Below are 18854 nucleotides of genomic sequence, written 5' to 3' on the forward strand. Positions count from 1 at the left end.
TCCAGCCCCATTCAAATCAAATAGGACCAAGATCTTGCCATCCTCAGGCTTATCAGCCAACCACGAACAATCAGAAGAGTGAGCCAATCACAGTCTGCTCCTTCTTCATAGTTTTGTTCCCAAACTTTTCCCTAGTGCTGTGCTTGCTTCATCATTCACTCTTTCCCTCTGAGCAGTGAAGAAAGAGCCTATTGTGTATTTCTACTTTTATTTGACAATAACAAACTGTATATAAAAAGGAAGAGGGCAGGCAGGGAGGCCCTGGATCTCCCCATCTCTGCTTCTCAAATATCTCCCAATCCTAGGCCCCAACAAGGACCACCCTTTCCTGCCTGGTGGTAAGGTGGGGATTGACAGGCATGGATAGTGTGTGTGTATGTGTGTGTGTGTGTGTGTGTGTGTGTGTACGTGTGCACACGTGCACATAGGAGTGGTGGGGATCAAGGACACAGAGGAGTCTAGGAGTAGAGATAGGGCCTTTCTGCATCCCCCATCAAAGCTGGCACCCTGAAGAGGGATCTTAAGGGGGCTATGAGGGGCATATGCTTCAGCCTATGAGGCGGTAGAAGATCCAGCATCCAAAAGTGACCCAGTGACTGGCCCAGCTGAGTTCTGACCACTTGTGGACAGTGTACGCCATGCCATAGCCCTGTGGAAGAGACATGCAACAGTTCTAAGCAATGACAGTGAATCTCAGAAAAATCCATCCTTTACCCAAGAACATTTCTGTTACTCCCTGATATCCCCAAGTGATGGAAGGGCCTGAGTACAAATGAAAGCTAACCAGATATAATGGTCTGTGTTTCTTTCTGTTTCTCTCTCTGTCTGTCTATCTGTCTCTCTCTCTGCCTGTCTCTGTCTCTCTGTCTGTCTGTCTGTCTGTCTCTCTCTCTGTGTATGTTGGTATTGGGTTTGGTACTGGGTTTTGAACTCAGGGCCTGGACACTGTCCCTCTGCTCAAGGCTAGTGCTGTATGACTTGAGCCACAGCTCCATTCCCAGCTTTTGATGGTTAATTGGAAATGAGTCTCATGGACTTTCCTGCCCAGGCTGTCTTTGAACCATGATCCTCAGATCTCAGCCTCCTGAGTAGCTAGGATTACAAGTGTGAGCCACTGGCTCTCAGACATGTTTTATTTTTAATTCTAACCACTCAAGAGACAAAAACCTGGAAGATCATGTTTTTTTTTAGCCAGTCCTGTGACTTGAACTCAGGGCCTGAGCATTGTTTCTAGCTTTTTTTCCTCAAGACTGGAACTCTACCACTTGAGCCACAGTGCCACTTCCAGCTTTTTCTATATATGTGGTACTGAGGAATTGAATCCAGGGCTTCATGTATGCTAGGCAAGCACTCTGCCTCTAGGCCACAGCCCAGCCTAAGAGCATATTTTGAAGTTAGTGTTGACTAAAAAGTCCAAGAGTTTCCACATCGGAAATAACCAGCAAAAATCTAGGCTGGAGGCATAGCTCAAGTTGTAGAGAGCAGAGAGCCCTGATTTCAAACCACAGTATACACACACACACACACACACACACACACACACACACACACACACACTCATTCCAAGGAACTGTGAGTGTAGCTTAGTGTATAAGATTATGTTTAGTATGCATGAAACCCTGGATTTGATCCCCACTCCAAGAAAACAAGAGAACCTTCCTACCTACTTTGTAACCTGTAAACTCCTTTATATATAAAGAACTGTTAGAAAACAAATCTCAAGACAAAAAAATTACCAAAGAAGGTGTGTAGGCCATTCTCAGTAAATATGAATAGATCGTGTGTGTGTGTGTGTGTGTGTGTGTGTGTGTCTGTTTTGCCAATACTGGGCCTTGACTCAGGGCATTAAGCTCTTATTTGGCTTCTTCATTAAAGGAAGGTTTTTGTTTTTCTTTTCTTTTCTTTTCTGCAGTCGTGGGGCTTGAAGTCAGGGCCTGCCTGGGCCTGGGCTCTGTCCCTGAGCTCTTTTGCTCAAGGATAACACTCTACCACTTTGAGCCACGCTCCACTTCTACAAGGTGAGCTCTTTTCCACTTGAGCCTCACTCCTAAATTCTGACTTTTTGCTCATTAATTGAAAGTAAGAGTCTCATGGACTTTCTGTCTGGGGTAGCTTTGAGTCACAATCCTCAGATCTCAATCTCCTAAGTATCGAGATCTACAGGTGTGAGTCACCAACACCTGGCTCACAAAAGGCCCTTAAGAATATGAAAACCTTCCCAGCCTACTCATAAGCTTCCTTCTCTCCTATGAGGAAACATATCCAAGAAGTTTGAAAGGCATTCTGTGTTTTAAGAGCAACAGGCATATTCACACATTGCTGATGGGAGGTTCCCCACACACACAGAAAAAGAGAACACCTTTCAGGAATAGATTCTACAGATCTGTCTGCACCTATATCAATGCACATGGGTACAAGATATTTTTGGTGCAGCTTCATTTGCACTAAGACCTGAGTGTCCATCAATAAAGGGAAAATTAAACTATGTCACATCCTCATAATGGAAAAAAATGAATGACATTATATACACGTGGGGAAATTTTCAAGAATTGCAGAACATTGTTATTTGTATCTTATACCTGTAGTCTCAGCTACTGATTAGGCTGAAGCAGGAGGATCATGAGTTTCAGGCCTGCTTGGTTGCCAACATACTGAGACCCAGTCTCAAAAGAAAAATTGAAAAAGAAAAGAAAGACAAAAAGTTTACTTCAAGTTGGGTGCAGGTGGCTCACACCTGTAATCTTAGCTACTCAGGAGGCTGAGATCTGAGGATTATGGTTTTAAACCACCCCAGGGAGGAAAGTCCATGAGACTCTTACCTATAATTAATCATCAAAACAGCCAGAGTGGAGCTGTGGCTCAAGTGGTAGAGTGCGAGCCTTGAGCACAAAAGTTCAGGGACAGTGCCCTGGCCCTAAGCTCAAGCCCCAGTACTGGCACACAAAAACAAAACAAAAAACTTTACTTCAAAAGCAATCAAACCCAGACTGCATCTAAACTAAAGTTAAATATTGTTTATCAAGCCACAGCATGCATGCACACACGCAAGCACGTGCGCGTGCGTGTACACACACGCGCACACATGCGCATGCACACACACACCTATTTGAGGCTGGGTACCAGTGGCTTATGCCTGTAATCCTAGCTACTCAGGAGACAGAGATATGAGGATGGAGGTTCAAAACCATCCCAGGCAGACAAACCCAAGAGAATCTATTTCCAATTAACCATCAAAAGGCTAGTAGAGATGTGGCTCAAATGATAAAGTCCCAGCCTTCAGTGAAAAAGCAAAGGAACAGCAACCAGTCCCTACATACAAGCCCCAGTACCAGCACATGCACACAAAGCCAACAATGTGATTCACCAGGAGGGACAATGGGAAAGGAGAAGTACAAGCCAAAACACATAGCCAGAGTTGTTCCTGGTTGCCTCTCTGGCCTCTGTCCACATTTTCCCATGAATAGGAAGTGCCATTCCTAGTTCACCCCCAAGTTCAGAACCCCTCCTCACCTGCTCCTCTGTTGCGTCGTCCACATCAACATCAAACAGGGATCCCAAGTAGGACAGGTGGAAGATGGCCAGAGCCCCAAAGAGCAAGTTTAAAGCTCGTACCCATAGGCTCTGTGGAGGGCAGATGGATACACTCCACAGCTGGACCTGCTCACTGCTTCTCCCACCCCCCACCTCCATCTGTATAGGGAAGCCCAAGGGGACACATAAGGGACCATAGGCGCCAGGGATCTAAATGCCCAGGGTATCCCAAGGTAGGAAAGAGAAGGTACAGGAAAGCTTTTTAAGGAAGCTCAGAAGCATCCAAGGACAAGGGTGCTGTTAACCATGAAGGCTTCTGGGTTGGAGGAGGTATGAACATTCAGGCAGAGAAGCAAAAAATAGGAGTCTTGGACTGGGGAGACTATGGTGATGAGGTGGAAGACAATGTGACATGGTCTGTATTTTTTTAATGACACAGAATGGACATCATCACAAAAACAAATCCCACTGGGTGCTGGTGGCTCACACCTGTAATCCTAGCTACTCCGGATTCTGAGATCTGCGAATCATGGTTCAATGCAAGCCAGGGCAGGAAAGTTTCTGAGACTCTGATCTCCAATTAACCACCAGAAAACTGGAAGTGGAAATGTGGCTCAAAAATGGTAGAGTGCTAGGCTTGGCAAAGAGTTCAGGGACAGCGCCCAGGCCCTGAATTCAAGCTCCACAATCGACAAAAGAAAAATCCCATGGTGGCCTAGAAGACCTATAGCTCCCTCATTTTAGCCCTTGCTTATTCAGCTCAAGACATGCTGGCCGACTGAGTTCCTTAAAGATTCCTGGCCCATTCCCTGCTCACGTCAGGCCTTTACTTTGGCTCTCCTCCTTGCCTGGGATGCTTCTCTCCCTCCCCTCCTTCACTCGAAGAATGCAAAAGTCACTGGGTGTCGAAGGCTCACATCTGTCATTAATCCTAGCAAATGATTCCAAAGGCTGTGAGATCTGAGGATAACAGTCCAAAGCCCGCTCAGTTTCAGGAAAGTCTGAGAAACTCTTATCTCCAGTTAACTAGCAAAAAGCCTGAAGTGCAAGGAGATGCTAGGGGCTCATGCCTGTAACCCTACACTGTTATCTTGAGGATCATGGCTTGAAGCTAGCCTGGACAGGAAATTCCGTTAGACTCTTATCTCCAGTAAATGACCAAAAAGCCAGAAGTGGAGTTGTGTCCCTAGCCTTGAGCAAAAGAAGCTCAGGGACAGAGTCTAGGCCTTGAGTTCAAGCTCCAGGACTAGCAAAAAAAGCCTGAAGTGGAGCTGTGGCTCAAGTGGTAGAGTGCCAGTGGTAGTGGTAGTGTTGCCTTGAGCAACAATGCTAAGAGTTGAAATATTGATGAGTTCAAGCTTCATTACTGGCAGAAAAAAAAAAGAATGCAAAAGTCACTATTCTTTGGGGTCTTCTGTTGTGTTTGGGGTCACTCACAACCTGACAAGCTATTATTAGACTTGACTAACTTAGTCATTCCCTTTAATGTGTTTGTACCACAGGGCCTAGACTTTGGCTGGTTTTACTCACCCCTGTGTCTCCAGCTCCAAGTACCAGCAGGTGCTTAATAAATGTTGGTGAAGGGGTGCAAACAGGTGTGTATACAGCAACTGCTCAATAAATGCTTGTTTGAGAAAACAGATGCAGAGGAAGAGAAATGAAGTGATGGGGATAGCTTAGGCACCACCAGAAAAACCTGGGTCCCCTTGACACAAATACAAGATGAAGACAGAAGTGCCAGTTTTGAGGCGTGCTGAGGCTGAATCCTCACCAAGCGATGCTGGTGTGCACAGTCTGGTGGACACCGCTTCGACAAGACACAGGCACTGAGGATCCGAGCTAGGCGCTTCCGGAGGACTAGGCAGTGCAAGGAGGTAAGGGGGGGCAGGTTAGCTTCAGGGGACAGTGGCTTCAGGCTCTAGTCAACTTCTCTATGTTGGGCTGGGCCCCGCACTTACCATGTTCCACATAAGTGATAAATGCCAGGGACAGCAATACTGCAGCCAGGTGAAAGCTAAAGCCCTGGGGGCCAAGGACAGTAAGGAGGTGATTAAGGAGGAAGCCCTGCCATTCCATCCCCCCAGTTCCCCCTTGAGCCCACTTGGTCCTGCTCACATGTAGGAGGGCGCTGGCTGCATAGGTGACCAGCACAGCTGAGAAGGTCCCCAGGCGAAGAGCATTCTTAAAAACATCTAAAGGAGAGAGATCTGGGTCAAAATTATCTAGAGCCAGGTACCAGTGGCTCATGCATATAATCCTAGCTACTCAGAAGGCTGAGATCTGAAGATCATAGTTCTAAGCCAGCCGAAGCAGGAAAGTCCTGAGATTCTTATCTCCAGTTAACCAGCAAAATGCCAGGAGTAGAACTGTGACTCAAGTGGTAGAGTGAGTGCTAGCTTTGAGTGAAACAGCTAAGGGAAGCACTCTAGCCCCGGTACCAGGAAACACACACACACACACACACACACACACACACACACACACACACACACACACATATACAGAGGATTGTCTAGAAATGTCCCCTGCCCTTCCCCCAAGACAGGATGATGGTTCCTACAGTCCCAAGAATAAGTCCTTAGGATAGCCTCAAAGTTCACACACTCAAGACTTAGTTCCAGATTTTTTTTGCCAGTCCTGGGGCTTGAACTCAGGACCTAGGCACTGTCCCTGAGCTTCTTTTTACTCAAGGCTAGCACTCTACCACTAAGCCACATTCCCAGTCCTTAGTTCCAGATCTTTCAACCCCCACTTATACCTCAGCCTGCTTCTCAAGTTATCCCAAGTTCAGCCACTTGGCAACCCTTCCAGATTCTTAGGGCAAAAATTTCAAACTCATCCTTGACCTTCCCACCCCTACACCTAACATCCAAACTCTTAGCAAATCCTGTCAGTTTCTCCTAAAAATTTTATCCAGCATCTAATCTCAACCTTCTTCGTGTGCCCTACTGCCACCATTAACATTGGCCTGGTCTGCTACAGTAGCCTCCTAAATTCAGTCATTCTCCCCTTCCCCTCAGTCGGCCAGCCAGAAGAGATCCTGTTACCACCCATGTTATTCACAGCTGTTCTCTGGTCAGAACCCTCCCTGAGTGACTGTCTCTCTCTAAAACAAAAATGCAAGTCCTCTTGAGGTCCCTTTAGGCTCTCAGCACATGTCCTACCACTGACCCTCTTTCTTCCTCTGTGACTGCTCCAATGACCTTCTTTCTTTCCTCCTGATAGGAATTGGACCCGGGCCCTTGCACGTGTTAATAAGTAAAAGCTCTACCACCTCCTCAGTTCCCTCAACAACCATGCTGTTGCTCATATACATCAAACAAACTCCTACTTCAAGGCCTTTGCATCTGCTGCTCCCTCTATCTGTCACTGTCCTTCCACACATACCTGTGTTCCTTGCTCCTTTACCTCCTTTGATCTTTCCACAAATGCCATGTCCTCCTTGACACTTGTTTGAACTCATTTATTTAAAATTTCCATACTTTTCCTGACTCCAGCTGGTATTACTAGATCCTCTTTACTTGCTTTATTCTTCTTATTTTTATCACAGCACTCATTACCACCTGAACTATTACATATTTTTCTCTTTTTATTTGTCTATTTATTTGTTTACTTACATATTTAATTTGTGTACCCGTACTGAAGTTGGTACTGGTGGCCTGGGTGCTGTCTCTTAGCTTTTTCACTCAAAATTATCCCTCTACTACTTGAGGCATACCTCCATTTCTGGGTTTATGTTGCTTAATTGGAGACAAGAGTTTCATGGACTTTCTTGCCTGGGTTAGCTTTGAGCTATGATCCTCAGATCTCAGGCTCATGAGTAGCTAGGATTATAGGCATGATTTTTTTTTTTTTTTTAGTCCTTGTATCTTTAGTACTCAACACACAGTAATTGCTTCATCAACATTTACTGTATAAAAGTGTAAAAGGGTGTGGATTATCAACTCCCCTGGAAAGGTGACTTGGTGACTCACAGTTGTTTAACCAATAAGACATAGGCAGGTTCCAGCTTGTAACAACTTCCACCATTGATCGGGGCAGTTCTACTTTCATTGGCCTGGATACTGTCAGGTCCCTGTAGACAAAAGGGATGTGTAAATCTCATTGAGATCTCAATCCATCTGGCTGCCACATTGTGTTTGTGTGTGTGTATATGTGTGTGTGTGCGTGTGCGGGCGTGCGCATGCTGGTTCTGGGGCTTGAACTCAGGGCCTAGGCACTGTCCCTACCACTTGAGTCACAGCTTCACTTCTGGTTTTTTGGTGTTCAATTGGAAGTAAGAGGGCTGAGGATATGGCCTAGTGGCAAGAGTGCTTGCCTTGTATACATGAGGCCCTGGGTTCGATTCCCCAGCACCACATATACAGAAAACGTCCAGAAGTGGCGCTATGGCTCAAGTGGCAGAGTGCTAGCCTTGAGCAAAAAGAAGCCAGGGACAGTGCTCAGGCCCTGAGTTCAAGGCCCAGGACTGGCCAAAAACAAAACAAAACAAAAAAAACCCAAAAAAATTGGAAGTAAGAGTCTCTCAGACTTGCCTGTCTGGGTTGGCTTTGACCCGATTGTCAAATCTAGGCCTTCTGAGTAGCTATGATTCCAGGTGTGAGCCACTAGTGCCTGGCCAGCTGCTACATTTTGTCTTAGCACTTTCTTCTCTGGATATTCTTCTTCCTCCCTGTAGATCCTCTAGAAAGCACCCTATGGGAGAGGGGACACCCAAACCCAACCTACCATTTCAGGTGGTCCTTCTCTTCCGTGAAGCCAGCCCCTGCCAATGTGGCTGTGGCCTCAGATAGGAAACCCACAAAATAGTTGCTAAAGTGGAAGGACACAGCACTCTCGTAGGCTCGGAGCCACCTAAAAACAGAGAGGCAGGGAGAGAGGCATTATACCTATGCCCTGCCATGACACCCCACCACATGTCAGCATCCCAAGTCCCCATTCTGTAGACTCACCTTACCATGGTGCCCCTAGGGCCCCCCCAGGGGTCAGGAAGGCAGCAGAGAAGAAAGAAAAAAAAAGAGTCAGAGAAGCCTTGGGAGCCAGCCTGAGTTCTTCATAGACAAGACAGACAGAAGCATAGTGGCAAGAGGCAGACTATGAGAGTCACATACCCACGTACACTGTCAGGCAGTGGGTTTTAAGTGGTTCAAATGGATGCATAAGCTGTTCTATGATATGATATGGTCCCGCACCCAGAAATGGCCACCCAGCCAAACACAAAATGCTTTCAGCTTCTCAGCCTTCAAATTCTCTAACAAGACTCTCTAATAAGACCTAACACACACACAAACACACACACACATACACACACGCGGCACCAGTTTCACCATCACCTATGTTCAAAACCAGGCAACATTGTGCACTGGAAAACACAGTCTGAAATCAGGTCTAGGATTCATAGCTGCCTACTTAACTGGGGGATGCTGGTCAATTGATGCGTGTGTGTGTGTGTGTGTGTGTGTGTGTGTGTGTGTGTCCATGTGTATGCGCGCACACCAGTACCAGGGCTTGAACTCAGGGCCTCATGTTCTTGCTTGGATTTTTCACTCAAAGCTGATACTCTACCACTTCAGCCACACCTCCACTTATAGCTTTTTACTGGTTAACTGCAGATAAGAGTCTCATAGACTTTCTGTCCAGGCTGGCTTTGAACTGTAATCCTGAGATCTCAGCCTCCTGAGTAGCTAGGATTATAAGGGTGAGCTACCAGCACCCAGTTCACTTGACTTTTTGAAGATGCTTCAGCACCAGACATAATCAACAGCCAGTGGGTTGGGGATGGGGGCCAGACAATCATGCAGCCAGAGGTAGACAGGCACAGGCTCACAGCTGGCCACACTTTCCCAGTTAGAGAACACCTCACAGTCAGAGAAGGCAGACACACAGGCAGGACCCATCATAGACAGACACACAACATGTCATAGGCAGACTACAATTATAGCAGGCCAAAATCATCAGCTCAGCTTTCTCCTAGCAAAGGACAACCACACACTCCATCACTGACAGTGTCACAGGCCCACATTCACAGCATCAGTGACCATCAGTAAACAAGTCATGCATCCCCCTATCTGGAGTATGAGACACATCAGATTCACCAAGCAATACACACTTGTCCCCATGAGAGCCATGTAACTTGTTTCTAATGGTGAAACAAGTGAACAGATGGACAGCCAGACACATTGTGTCAGAGTGTCAGTCATCCATGGAGTCACAGAGCCAATCCTGGTCAAACAGGCATCGACTGATGGACACTCAGTCTCTCTCTAGCCATGGTCAGATAAATTCAGACTTCTGGAACTAATTGGTCCAAAGCTGTGCCCCCAGCCCAGGTCATCCCATTCGCCCTCTCAGCACCTGCCCTCATTTACCTGGCCTTGCGTTTCTTGCTGTAGTAACAGAAGACAGACAGAAGCATTAAGAGACAGGCTCAAAGTTGGGCAGACCCCAGGCCCCTTGCCCACCCCATCCTACCCCCCCCCCCACTACTGGGCAAGGGCCTGGAAGGCTGTGCTCACTTGCGAAGGAGGCGGTCACCATCAAGGGGGATGAAGTAGGGGAAGAGGTAGGGGCCCACACAAGTGGAAAGTACGAGGCACAGCAGGGCCAAGGCCAGGCTCCAGGCCACCTTCCGTAGCCATCGGCGACTCTGTAGGAATTAAGACTTCATAAACTCTGCTCCATGGAAGCTCCCACAGCCCCTGTCCCCACCTTTCCACTGGGGAACTCACCAGTGGGCGGCCTTGGACAGCCTGTAGGTAGCTGTGAAAGGATATCCAGGGCCCAAAGACAATGGTGCCCACGAAGTAGAGGTAGCCCATGAACTCCACAGGTGAGGGCACTGCACCCACCTCGCCCCGGTCCAAGTCGAAGCCCAGAGACACTGCCTTCATGGCCACGATCATCTGGGCCCCTATGTGTGGGGCCCATGGTCAAGTGGACAGGTAAGTGAGCAGGTCAGCATGGAGGGATAAGGTATGTCAGGTGGGAGGTGAGTAGGAAAAAGGTGGTCCTGGCCTGGGGCCGTAGCTCAATTAGTAGATCTAGCAAGCGCAAGGCCCTAAGTTCAAGCCCTAGTACCAAACATACACACACAACAAGCACACACACACACACACACACACACACACACACACACAAAAGTGGTAGGTGGGTACAGAGTCAGATAGCCTAGTGGGCAAGTTGGTCCAGGACAGGTAGATGGCCTTCCTCAAGAGCATCAGACCCATCCATATTGGAGATGCACAGACAGACTGGTTGGAAAAACATGGTAGGAAGAACCACAGACTCAAAGGGAAAGTGAGCCCTGCATGGTGGGGTGGTGGAAGAGGGAGAAAAGTAGGGGAGGAAAGAGTCAGGGAAGAGGCAGTTGGGAGATGTGGAAGGGATAGGAGGACTGGGGCAGGGCCACCTACCTCGCATCTTATGCCATGTCACTGTGTCCACCATATGCATCTCACTGAGGAAATAAGGTACTGGTTTTAGTCCCCTAGGCCCCATGACACCCTAGAGATTACAGAGCAGGAAGGTGGGGGATTCCAACATGCCTTCCCCTGCTCTTCACAATTCACAGGAGAAAGTGTCTCCCAGGATCTCTTTTCTAGGACAAGCTTATCCCCAACCCACCTAGACAGCTCCACAAAAGGACAAGTCTGCAGGGTCCCCTGTTTGAACAATTATTTCAGACTCTCTTCTTTCTTTTTTGTGCCAGTAATGGGGCTTGAACTCGGGATCTGAAGGCTGCCCCTTAGCTTTTTCACTCAAGGCTAGTGCTCTACCACTTGAGCCACAGCTCCATTTCTGACTTATTGGTCAGTAGAGATAAGAGTCTCATGGATTTTCTGCCCCAGGCTGGCTTTGACCCTCAGTCCTCAGATTTCAGCCTCCAGAGTAGCTAGGGTTACAGGTGTGAGCCACCAATGACCAACACCTTTGACTTTTTCAAAAGAGGGAGGATGAAGGCACAAACCCATACCCCATGAGTAGGTAGATGAGGATGGTGACGGAGAGGAAGACGCCTCGGTGGGAGGAGTGTCGGCAGAGGAACAGCACGAGGTAGCACAGGAGGCTGAGCAGCACGACCCAAACCATATGCAGCTGGAAGAAGTGGTAGAGGCTGAAGAACCCGCCTGCTACGGTGCTTGCATGCTTCAGGTAGGACGGTAACCCTTCAGGTGACAGGGAGAAAGAAGGGGAGAGAGGGAGAAAAAGAGGGAGGGAGGGAGAGAGAGAACAAGAAAAGGGGAGGTTGGTGGACTGGTGGGAAGGGGAGGAGGACCTGGGCAGAGGGCACGCAGCCTGGGCAACAGTCTAGAGGTTAGAATGTGATGAGACTGGGAGGGGGCCCAAAGCTAGTATTGGGGAGCTAACCGGGGTGTCAGAGCCTGGGTTTAAAGAAATGACTATTAAGGATATTTTGGAGACCGGGAAAGAAATTTAAGTATTTCATGTTGGATGGTACTACAGTTCCAGAGTGTCTTTTGGGGGGGGGGGGGCTTTGTTTTGTTTTTGTGCTGGTACTGGAGCTTGAACTCAAGGCCTAGGTGCAGTCCTTTAGCTTTTTTGCTCAAGGCTGGCACTCTACCACTTGAGCCATAGCTCCACTTCCAGCTTTTTGGTGGTTAATTGGACTTAAAGTCTCTCAGAGGGGTAACAAGTATAACTAGAAATGTACTCCCTACCTTATGTATGTAACTATAACCCCTCTGTATCATTGATGATAAAAATTTAATGAAAAAGAAAAGACAAAAAAAGAGTCCCTCAGACTTTTCCTGCCCAGGCTAGCTTTGAACTATCCTCAGATCTCAGCCTCCTGAGTAGATGAGGATGGTAATGGAGTAGGTTTTACTGGTGTGAGCTACCAGTGCTCAGTAGGTTAAAATGTTCAGAGAGTTGATGGTTGAAGCTGTGGGAGAAGGTGTTCTTGTTCTTGGGGCCTATAATGCACTGAAGAATTTACACTGAAATGTCATAATGTTAGCACATTATTTAAGTGGTTCAGGAAAATGATGGATGGATAGATGGTAATAGATGGACAGAAAGGAGGGTAGAGCAAGCTAATGTGGCAAGATGCTAAGTTTGGAGAATCTGATTACACATATGTAATTGCTCATTGTACTGTCCTTTCAATTTTTCAGTAGCTTTGAAACATGTAAAAATAATAACCCCATAGCACTTGTGTGTATGTCTTTGTTTAATTTGTAACAAAGCCTTACCAACAGGTGCAAATAGTGAATCCTCCTTTGCAATCCAGAATTCTTTGTTAGTATGAATTATGGTACATGTAGGAAGGAATATAATTCCTACAAGAATTGGCAATGAGGCTCTGGGAATATGGCCTAGTGGCAAGAGTACTTGCTTCGTATACATGAAGCCCTGGTTTGATTCCTCAGCACCACATATATAGAAAAAGCCAGAAGTGGCGCTGTGGCTCAAGTGGTAGAGTGCTAGCCTTGAGCAAAAAGAAGCCAGGGGCCGTGCTCAGGCCCTGAGTCCAAGCCCCAGGACTGGCAAAAAAGGAAAGAATTGGCAATGATGAGGGTATTGTAAACTCATGCAGGTTGGCTCTGAGAATAAGATGATATAAAAGCTAAATAATAATACTAAGCTTTTTTTTTTACTGATTAATTGGAGATAACAGTCTCTTGGACTTTTCTGCTCAGGCTGGCTTAAAAATCATGATCCTCAGATTTTAGCCTTCTGAGTAGCTAGGATTACAGGCATGAGCCACCAGCGCTAGGCTCAAGGACTAAGAATCTTATCATTTGTACATGAGTCCGCGTCCGCGGTCCGCAGTAAGTGTAGACCGCGGTCCGCAGTAAGTGTAGAAACATTCCAGGGTCCTAGAGTCCTGAAATCTCATGCACTGATTATAGAAATCCAGAATGTCAACATTTCGGAAACCTAGAATGTGAGAATTTCAATTTGTCAGTATCATCAAACCCTCTAATCATGGTACTTTGGGACTCCCTAATCCTGTAACATCTGCATTCCGCGCAACCTTATAACCTCAGGCTATAGATATTTCTATCTCAAGATCTTAGAAGCTTGACTTTCCAAATCTCCCAAACCTAGAATACTGAAGGATGTGACTTGCAATAACAGGTTGCGGCTTTGCACAGTGTGGCACGATGTGCCTTGACACTGTAGGATGGGGTATGTTGGGATGGGGTCTGGCCTGATTCGATGTGGTGGAGCTGGGTCTGCTGGGGTCTGGCTTTGCCTGGTAGGAGGTGGCTTGGAGTGGATGAACTGTGGCAGATATGCTAACATCTGACATGGTGTCACCTGGTGTGACAGGCACTTACCAAGCCTCCAGAGGAGGCGGCAGGCGAGGCAGATGGCAAGAAGCAGCCAGATCTGGTCAATGCCCTGCTGGACAGTAGGCAGGAAACAGCCCTGCAGTAGCTGCTGGAAAAATTCCTGGCGGCTGAAGGTGGCCATTGTGGACCCTTGCAGAGAGATGGACAGGTGGCTAGATCTGCCAAAAAGGGGGAAAGACAGAGAAAGGAAGCACAAGGTGTTCATAGGGCTTCCCCTAGGCTCAAGTCTTGGACTTGAGCACTCAAGATTTCCGTTTGGGGCTGATGACCCACAGCTAGTACTGGGGGTCAAGTACATCAGACTGAGCCACCAGCTGTGGGTGTTGGATGCATTGTGACCTGAAGTGAATGAAGAACCTGTGTGTCTTCAATGCAGTCAACCATCTGGTCCGATGATGATCGAATGATGTACGTTCTATGCCCATATATCACATAGGCCAAGGGAGAGGGAGATCCTTGGTTTCCAAGGTAGAGGTCGCTCTGTGTGGAGGGCAAAGAGGGGGGGGGGGATTCTGTAACACTTAGAGGCCGTGTGCATCTTTCCATGTATGGTTGGGGAGGGTTCCTGTATCCTCCGCGCAGTCCATCTCACCCCCACCAGGCAAAAGGCCGACAACAAAGCCCTGCTCCGGTCCAGGGATTACAGGAAAGCGAAGGTGTTGGCAGGGGGCACGACAAGAAAGGGAGTCTGAAAGGTGATGTGGAAAGGATCTCAGGACAGGAGCTTCTGATCCTGGCTAAGAGGCCGCCTCAGGGATGGGAGCAGGGGAGCCATGCGCGAACTAGTGGTGACTTACCTGGCAGGAAGGAAGCTTTGATCCTGGGGGTCGAGGACGCACGGCCGCGGCCACAGTCGCCGCCTCCTCCGGGCAGCCTCCCCCCGCAGGCCGCAAGCCCGGGACCAGCAGCGGCTCCCAAGGCAGCGCGGTGAAGCGGGCCCTTTAAATCCCGGGGCGGGCCAAAAGGCAGGCAGGGCCAATCGGAGAGCGAGATCGGGGCGGGGACCGGGAGGAGGGAGCTGGAGGACCAAGGGGGAGGAGGAGGAGCAGGGAGGTTGAGGGGCTCTGGGGCTTTGGTGAACGTTGGCGCACAGAACATTGCGCGTACTTTCCCAGCCTGTTGGGACTCCAGCCTTCGGAGCGTACGCGGCCGGAGGTTGTCTGGGCTTCCCAGAGTCCAAAGCCTAAGGGGCAATTGCTAACTGTTTGCCCACTGAGATGGGAAAGACAGGCCCGGGGCGGGGGTGGGGGGAGGGGAAGCCGCGGGGTGCCCCCGACGCTCTAGAAGAGCAAGTCTTCCTTGTAACCACGCGTCACAGATAAGACTATGTGTCGAGGTCGCACGTTTTCCAACCTTTCGGAGATCTGAAGGAATCTCTAGTCCTCCCTACCCTGGGGACAAGCCCGGAGCATTAATAGGAAACCACTGTCACCGGAGAGCTTACAATAGGCGCCTGGGAGTCCCCTGAGGGCTACCTGTAGGCACTTGGCTTATCGTTAACTGATTTGTCCCTTTAAACAGCAGACTCCGCCACAACAGGGATTCTAGGGACTTCACACGTCATTCCAAATAGAAGGAAGCCAGTTCGGCCTTGGTAAAGCACTACAGTGGCCCCAACAAAGATCTGTTTTGGGCCTTTAGCTGCACCCACACTGGGGATATTATGCAGCACCTGCTGTCTACTTACCATAACATACCTTTTCCCTCCATTCCTCGGCTCATGAAAGGTCTTTTGTCTACACAAAGAGAAGCCTATTTTAACAAAGGAGTGTTTGTGGGGCACTAGAGTGCTTCTCCCCGCCCCTCCCCCCTAGGTGGAGGGGAGAAGGATGTCTAGGTCAGGCGGGACCCCATCCATATCTCACAGGTAAGGAAATAGGTGCTAATGAGATTGGTGCATGCCTGTATAGAATTGAGTTAAGGACCAGGCTCTCTTTTTTCAGTTAAACAAAAGGATGGGATTAGCAGGTTTTGGCTTAGAAATACCAGTTGTATAGGAGAGAAATTCTCTCTCTCTCTCTCTTTCTCTCTCTCTCTCTCTCCTCTCTCCTCTCTCTCTCCCCTCTCTCCTCTCTCCTCTCTTCTCTCTCTCTCTCTTTCTGTTAGAATGCAGGACCTTTGCATTTTAGACAAGTGCTCAACCTACACCCTCCAGCTCCTCTTCTCCAGCTCCTCTCCCCTGCTTCTTGCCTTTTCACTCAAGACTGGTGGTACTCCCACTTGAACCACAGCTCCACTTGGGACTTTTTCGGGGTTAATTGGAGGTAGGAATCTCATGAACTTTCCTTCTCCTCACCAACTTCCAATGGTGATCCTTAGATCTCAGTCTCCTGGTCATTCTCTCTCTCTCTCTCTCTCTCTCTCTCTCTCTCTCTCTCTCTCTCTCTCTTGCCAGTACTGGGGCTTGAACTCTAGGCCTAGGTGCTGTTCTTGGGCTTCTTTTTGCTCAAGGCTAACACTCTACCGCTTGAGCCACAGTGCCACTTCTGGCTTTTTCTGAATAGTTTATTGGAGATAAGTCTCACAGACTTTCTTTCCCGGGCTGGCTTTGAACCGTGATCCTCAGTGCCCAGCCATTTTCTCTCTTTAAAACAAAATTTAATGTGGATTTAAATGAAATTATAGGTAATAAATTAATATCCATATAGTACAAATGAAAACTATTTAGCATAGTGAGTATGTGTATCTTTTTTCTTTTCTCTTTTTGACAGTGTGGGGCTTGAACTCAGGGCCTGGGCACTGTCCTTGAGCCTCTTTTTGCCCAAGGCAAGTACTCTACCACTTGAGCCACAACACCATTTTCATTTTTTGAGTGGTTAAATTGGAGACAAAAATCTCATGGGGACTTTTATGCCTGGCCTGGCTTCAAACTGTGATCCTCAGATCTCAGCCTCTTGAGTAGCTAGGATTACAGGTGTGAGCCACCAGCTCCTGGCCATTATATGTGTGTGTACATAAATGAATAAGTGGCCGGGCAGGTGCTGGTGGTTCATGCCTGTAATCCTAGTTATTCAGGAGGCTGAAATCTGAGGATCGCTGTTCAAAGCCAGCCTGGGCAGGAAAGTCCGTGAGACTTTTATCTCCAATTAACCACCAGAAAACTGGAAGTGGCACTGTGGCTCAAGTGGTAGAGCTCTAGCCTTGAGCTGAAGAGCTCAGGGACAGAGCCCAGGCCCAGATTTCAAGCCCTACAACCAACAATAAATAAATAAATAAATAAAATAAGATAAAATAAATGAATAAGTAGCTTGGCCAGCTACACAAATACTAATTCCTGAACAGTAAAATGAAGGATATAAATTTCATGAATTAGGGGCTGGGAATATGGCCTAGTGGCAAGAGTGCTTGTCTCTTCTACATGAAGCTCTGGATTCGATTCCCCAGCACCACATATATAGAAAATGGCCAGAAGTGGCACTGTGGCTCAAGTGGCAGAGTGCTAGCCTTGAGCAAAAAGAAGCCAGGGACAGTGCTCAGGCCCTGAGTCCAAGGTCCAGGACTGGCAAAAAAAAATTCATGAATTAGATTGTACTTTCATTTTTTCGCAGTTGTCAAATACGCAGAGTCAACCAGGGAAAGGGTGACAGTGTCCAAAAATAAATATACTCCTTACCTGACTTATGTAACTATAACCCCTCTGTACAGCACCTTTATAATAACAATAGTTTTTTTATTTTTAAAATGAGAGTCAGGGGCTGGGAATATGGCCTAGTGGCAAGAGTGCTTGCCTCACATACTTGAAGCCCTGGGTTTGATTCTTCAGCACCACATATATACAAAAAGGCCAGAAGTGGCACTGTGGCTCAAGTGGTAGAGTGCTAGCCTTGAGCAAAAAGAAGCCAGGGACAGTGCTCAGGCCCTGAGTCCAAGGCCCAGGACTGGCAAAAAAAAAAAAAAAAGAGAGAGTCAACCATAGCCAGACTCAGGTGGCTCACTCCTGTAATCCTTGCTACCCAGGAAGCTGACATCTGAGGATTGAGGGTCAAAGCCAGCCCAGAAAGGAAAGTCCATGAGACTCTAATCTCTACTTAACCAGCTAAAGTCAGAAGTGAAGCTCTTTTTCAAGTGGTAGAGCACCAGCCTTGAACAACACAAAGCCAAGGGGCAACACCTAGGCCCAGCACAAAACAGAGTCAACCAAACACAGTAACTACCAGAAATACTTTCTAATTGCATACTTAGAAATGGAAGAGCCTATTTACATGCAATGGTGTATGCCCAACCTTCCTTCCTTAATGGAACTATTTTTTTGGCCAATCCTGGGGCTTGAATGGAGGGCCTGGGCACTGTCCCTGAGCTTCTTTTGCTCAAGGCTAGCACTCTACGAATACACACACACACACACACACATACTAATACATATATACTTATATATACTAGTATATCTATATACATATATATGAAAATATTTTCATTTTCACAGACTGAAATTCCATACCAATTAAACATTAATTTCCTATTCTTTCTGTTTGTTTCTTTTTTTTGCCACTCCTGGGGCTTGAACTCAGGATCTGGGCATTTGTCCCTGAGCTCCTTTTCTTTTGCTCTCTAACACTAGAGCCATGGTGCCATTTCTGGCTTTTTCTGTGTATGTGGTACTGAAGAATTGAACCCAGGGCTTCATGCATGCTAGGCAAGCAGTCTACCACTAAGCCACCTTCCCAGCCCTGGTGCCCTTCCTTTTTAAGGCCACTAATATTTAATCATAGTTGTATATTGCAATTTGCTTGTCCATTCATCTTTCTGTCAGGGACACAGGCTGCTTTCATTTTGAGGTTATGGTGAATAATGCTGTATGAATATGGGCATGCAAACATCTCTTTGAGATCTGCTTTTAAATCTCTATCCTAGCCAGTTGCTGGTGACTCACCTTGGTTCAAACCAGCCGGGAAGTAAAGTCTATGAGATTCTTATGTCCAATTAACCTCTGAAAAAGCCAGAAGTGTGGCTGTGGCTCAAGTGGTAGAGTGCTAGCATTAAGCACAAAAGTACAACGACACCACC

At 47.5% G+C, this 18854-nt stretch overlaps 1 protein-coding gene, 1 long non-coding RNA gene and 1 other non-coding gene across 5 annotated transcripts; 2 read left to right on the forward strand and 1 right to left on the reverse strand.

Annotated features, from left to right (window-relative positions):
- The first annotated feature begins 132 nt into the window (after positions 1-132).
- On the forward strand, positions 133-12712 carry LOC125344007. Its single transcript, XR_007209398.1, has 3 exons — positions 133-378; positions 560-562; positions 12701-12712. It is a non-coding gene; the product is annotated as an uncharacterized LOC125344007 (long non-coding RNA).
- Porcn (porcupine O-acyltransferase) lies at positions 399-14778 on the reverse strand. Of its 3 annotated transcripts, none has more exons than XM_048336622.1 (14): positions 14648-14778; positions 13836-14008; positions 11504-11696; positions 10944-10987; positions 10260-10441; positions 10047-10177; positions 8484-8498; positions 8260-8385; positions 7506-7606; positions 5647-5723; positions 5490-5553; positions 5303-5388; positions 3511-3621; positions 399-649 (listed from the first exon to the last, which is right to left on the reverse strand). In XM_048336622.1, exons 2-14 carry the CDS (start codon positions 13969-13971, stop codon positions 548-550), a joined length of 1368 nt encoding a protein of 455 aa, XP_048192579.1. In that variant the 5' UTR covers positions 13972-14008; positions 14648-14778; the 3' UTR covers positions 399-547. The 3 variants fall into 3 exon arrangements, with proteins under 3 accessions (XP_048192579.1, XP_048192578.1, XP_048192580.1); XM_048336621.1 differs by lacking the exon at positions 8484-8498 and adding an exon at positions 14208-14330; XM_048336623.1 differs by lacking the exons at positions 10047-10177; positions 10260-10441; positions 10944-10987; ... (1 more) ...; positions 13836-14008; positions 14648-14778 and adding an exon at positions 9900-9909.
- Positions 12699-12826, forward strand: LOC125344413. The gene has a single exon (XR_007209534.1). It is a non-coding gene; the product is annotated as a small nucleolar RNA SNORA40 (small nucleolar RNA).
- Positions 14779-18854: the final 4076 nt, after the last annotated feature.

Source organism: Perognathus longimembris, chromosome 28, assembly GCF_023159225.1.
Source record: "Perognathus longimembris pacificus isolate PPM17 chromosome 28, ASM2315922v1, whole genome shotgun sequence".
NCBI lineage: Eukaryota > Metazoa > Chordata > Mammalia > Rodentia > Heteromyidae > Perognathus > Perognathus longimembris.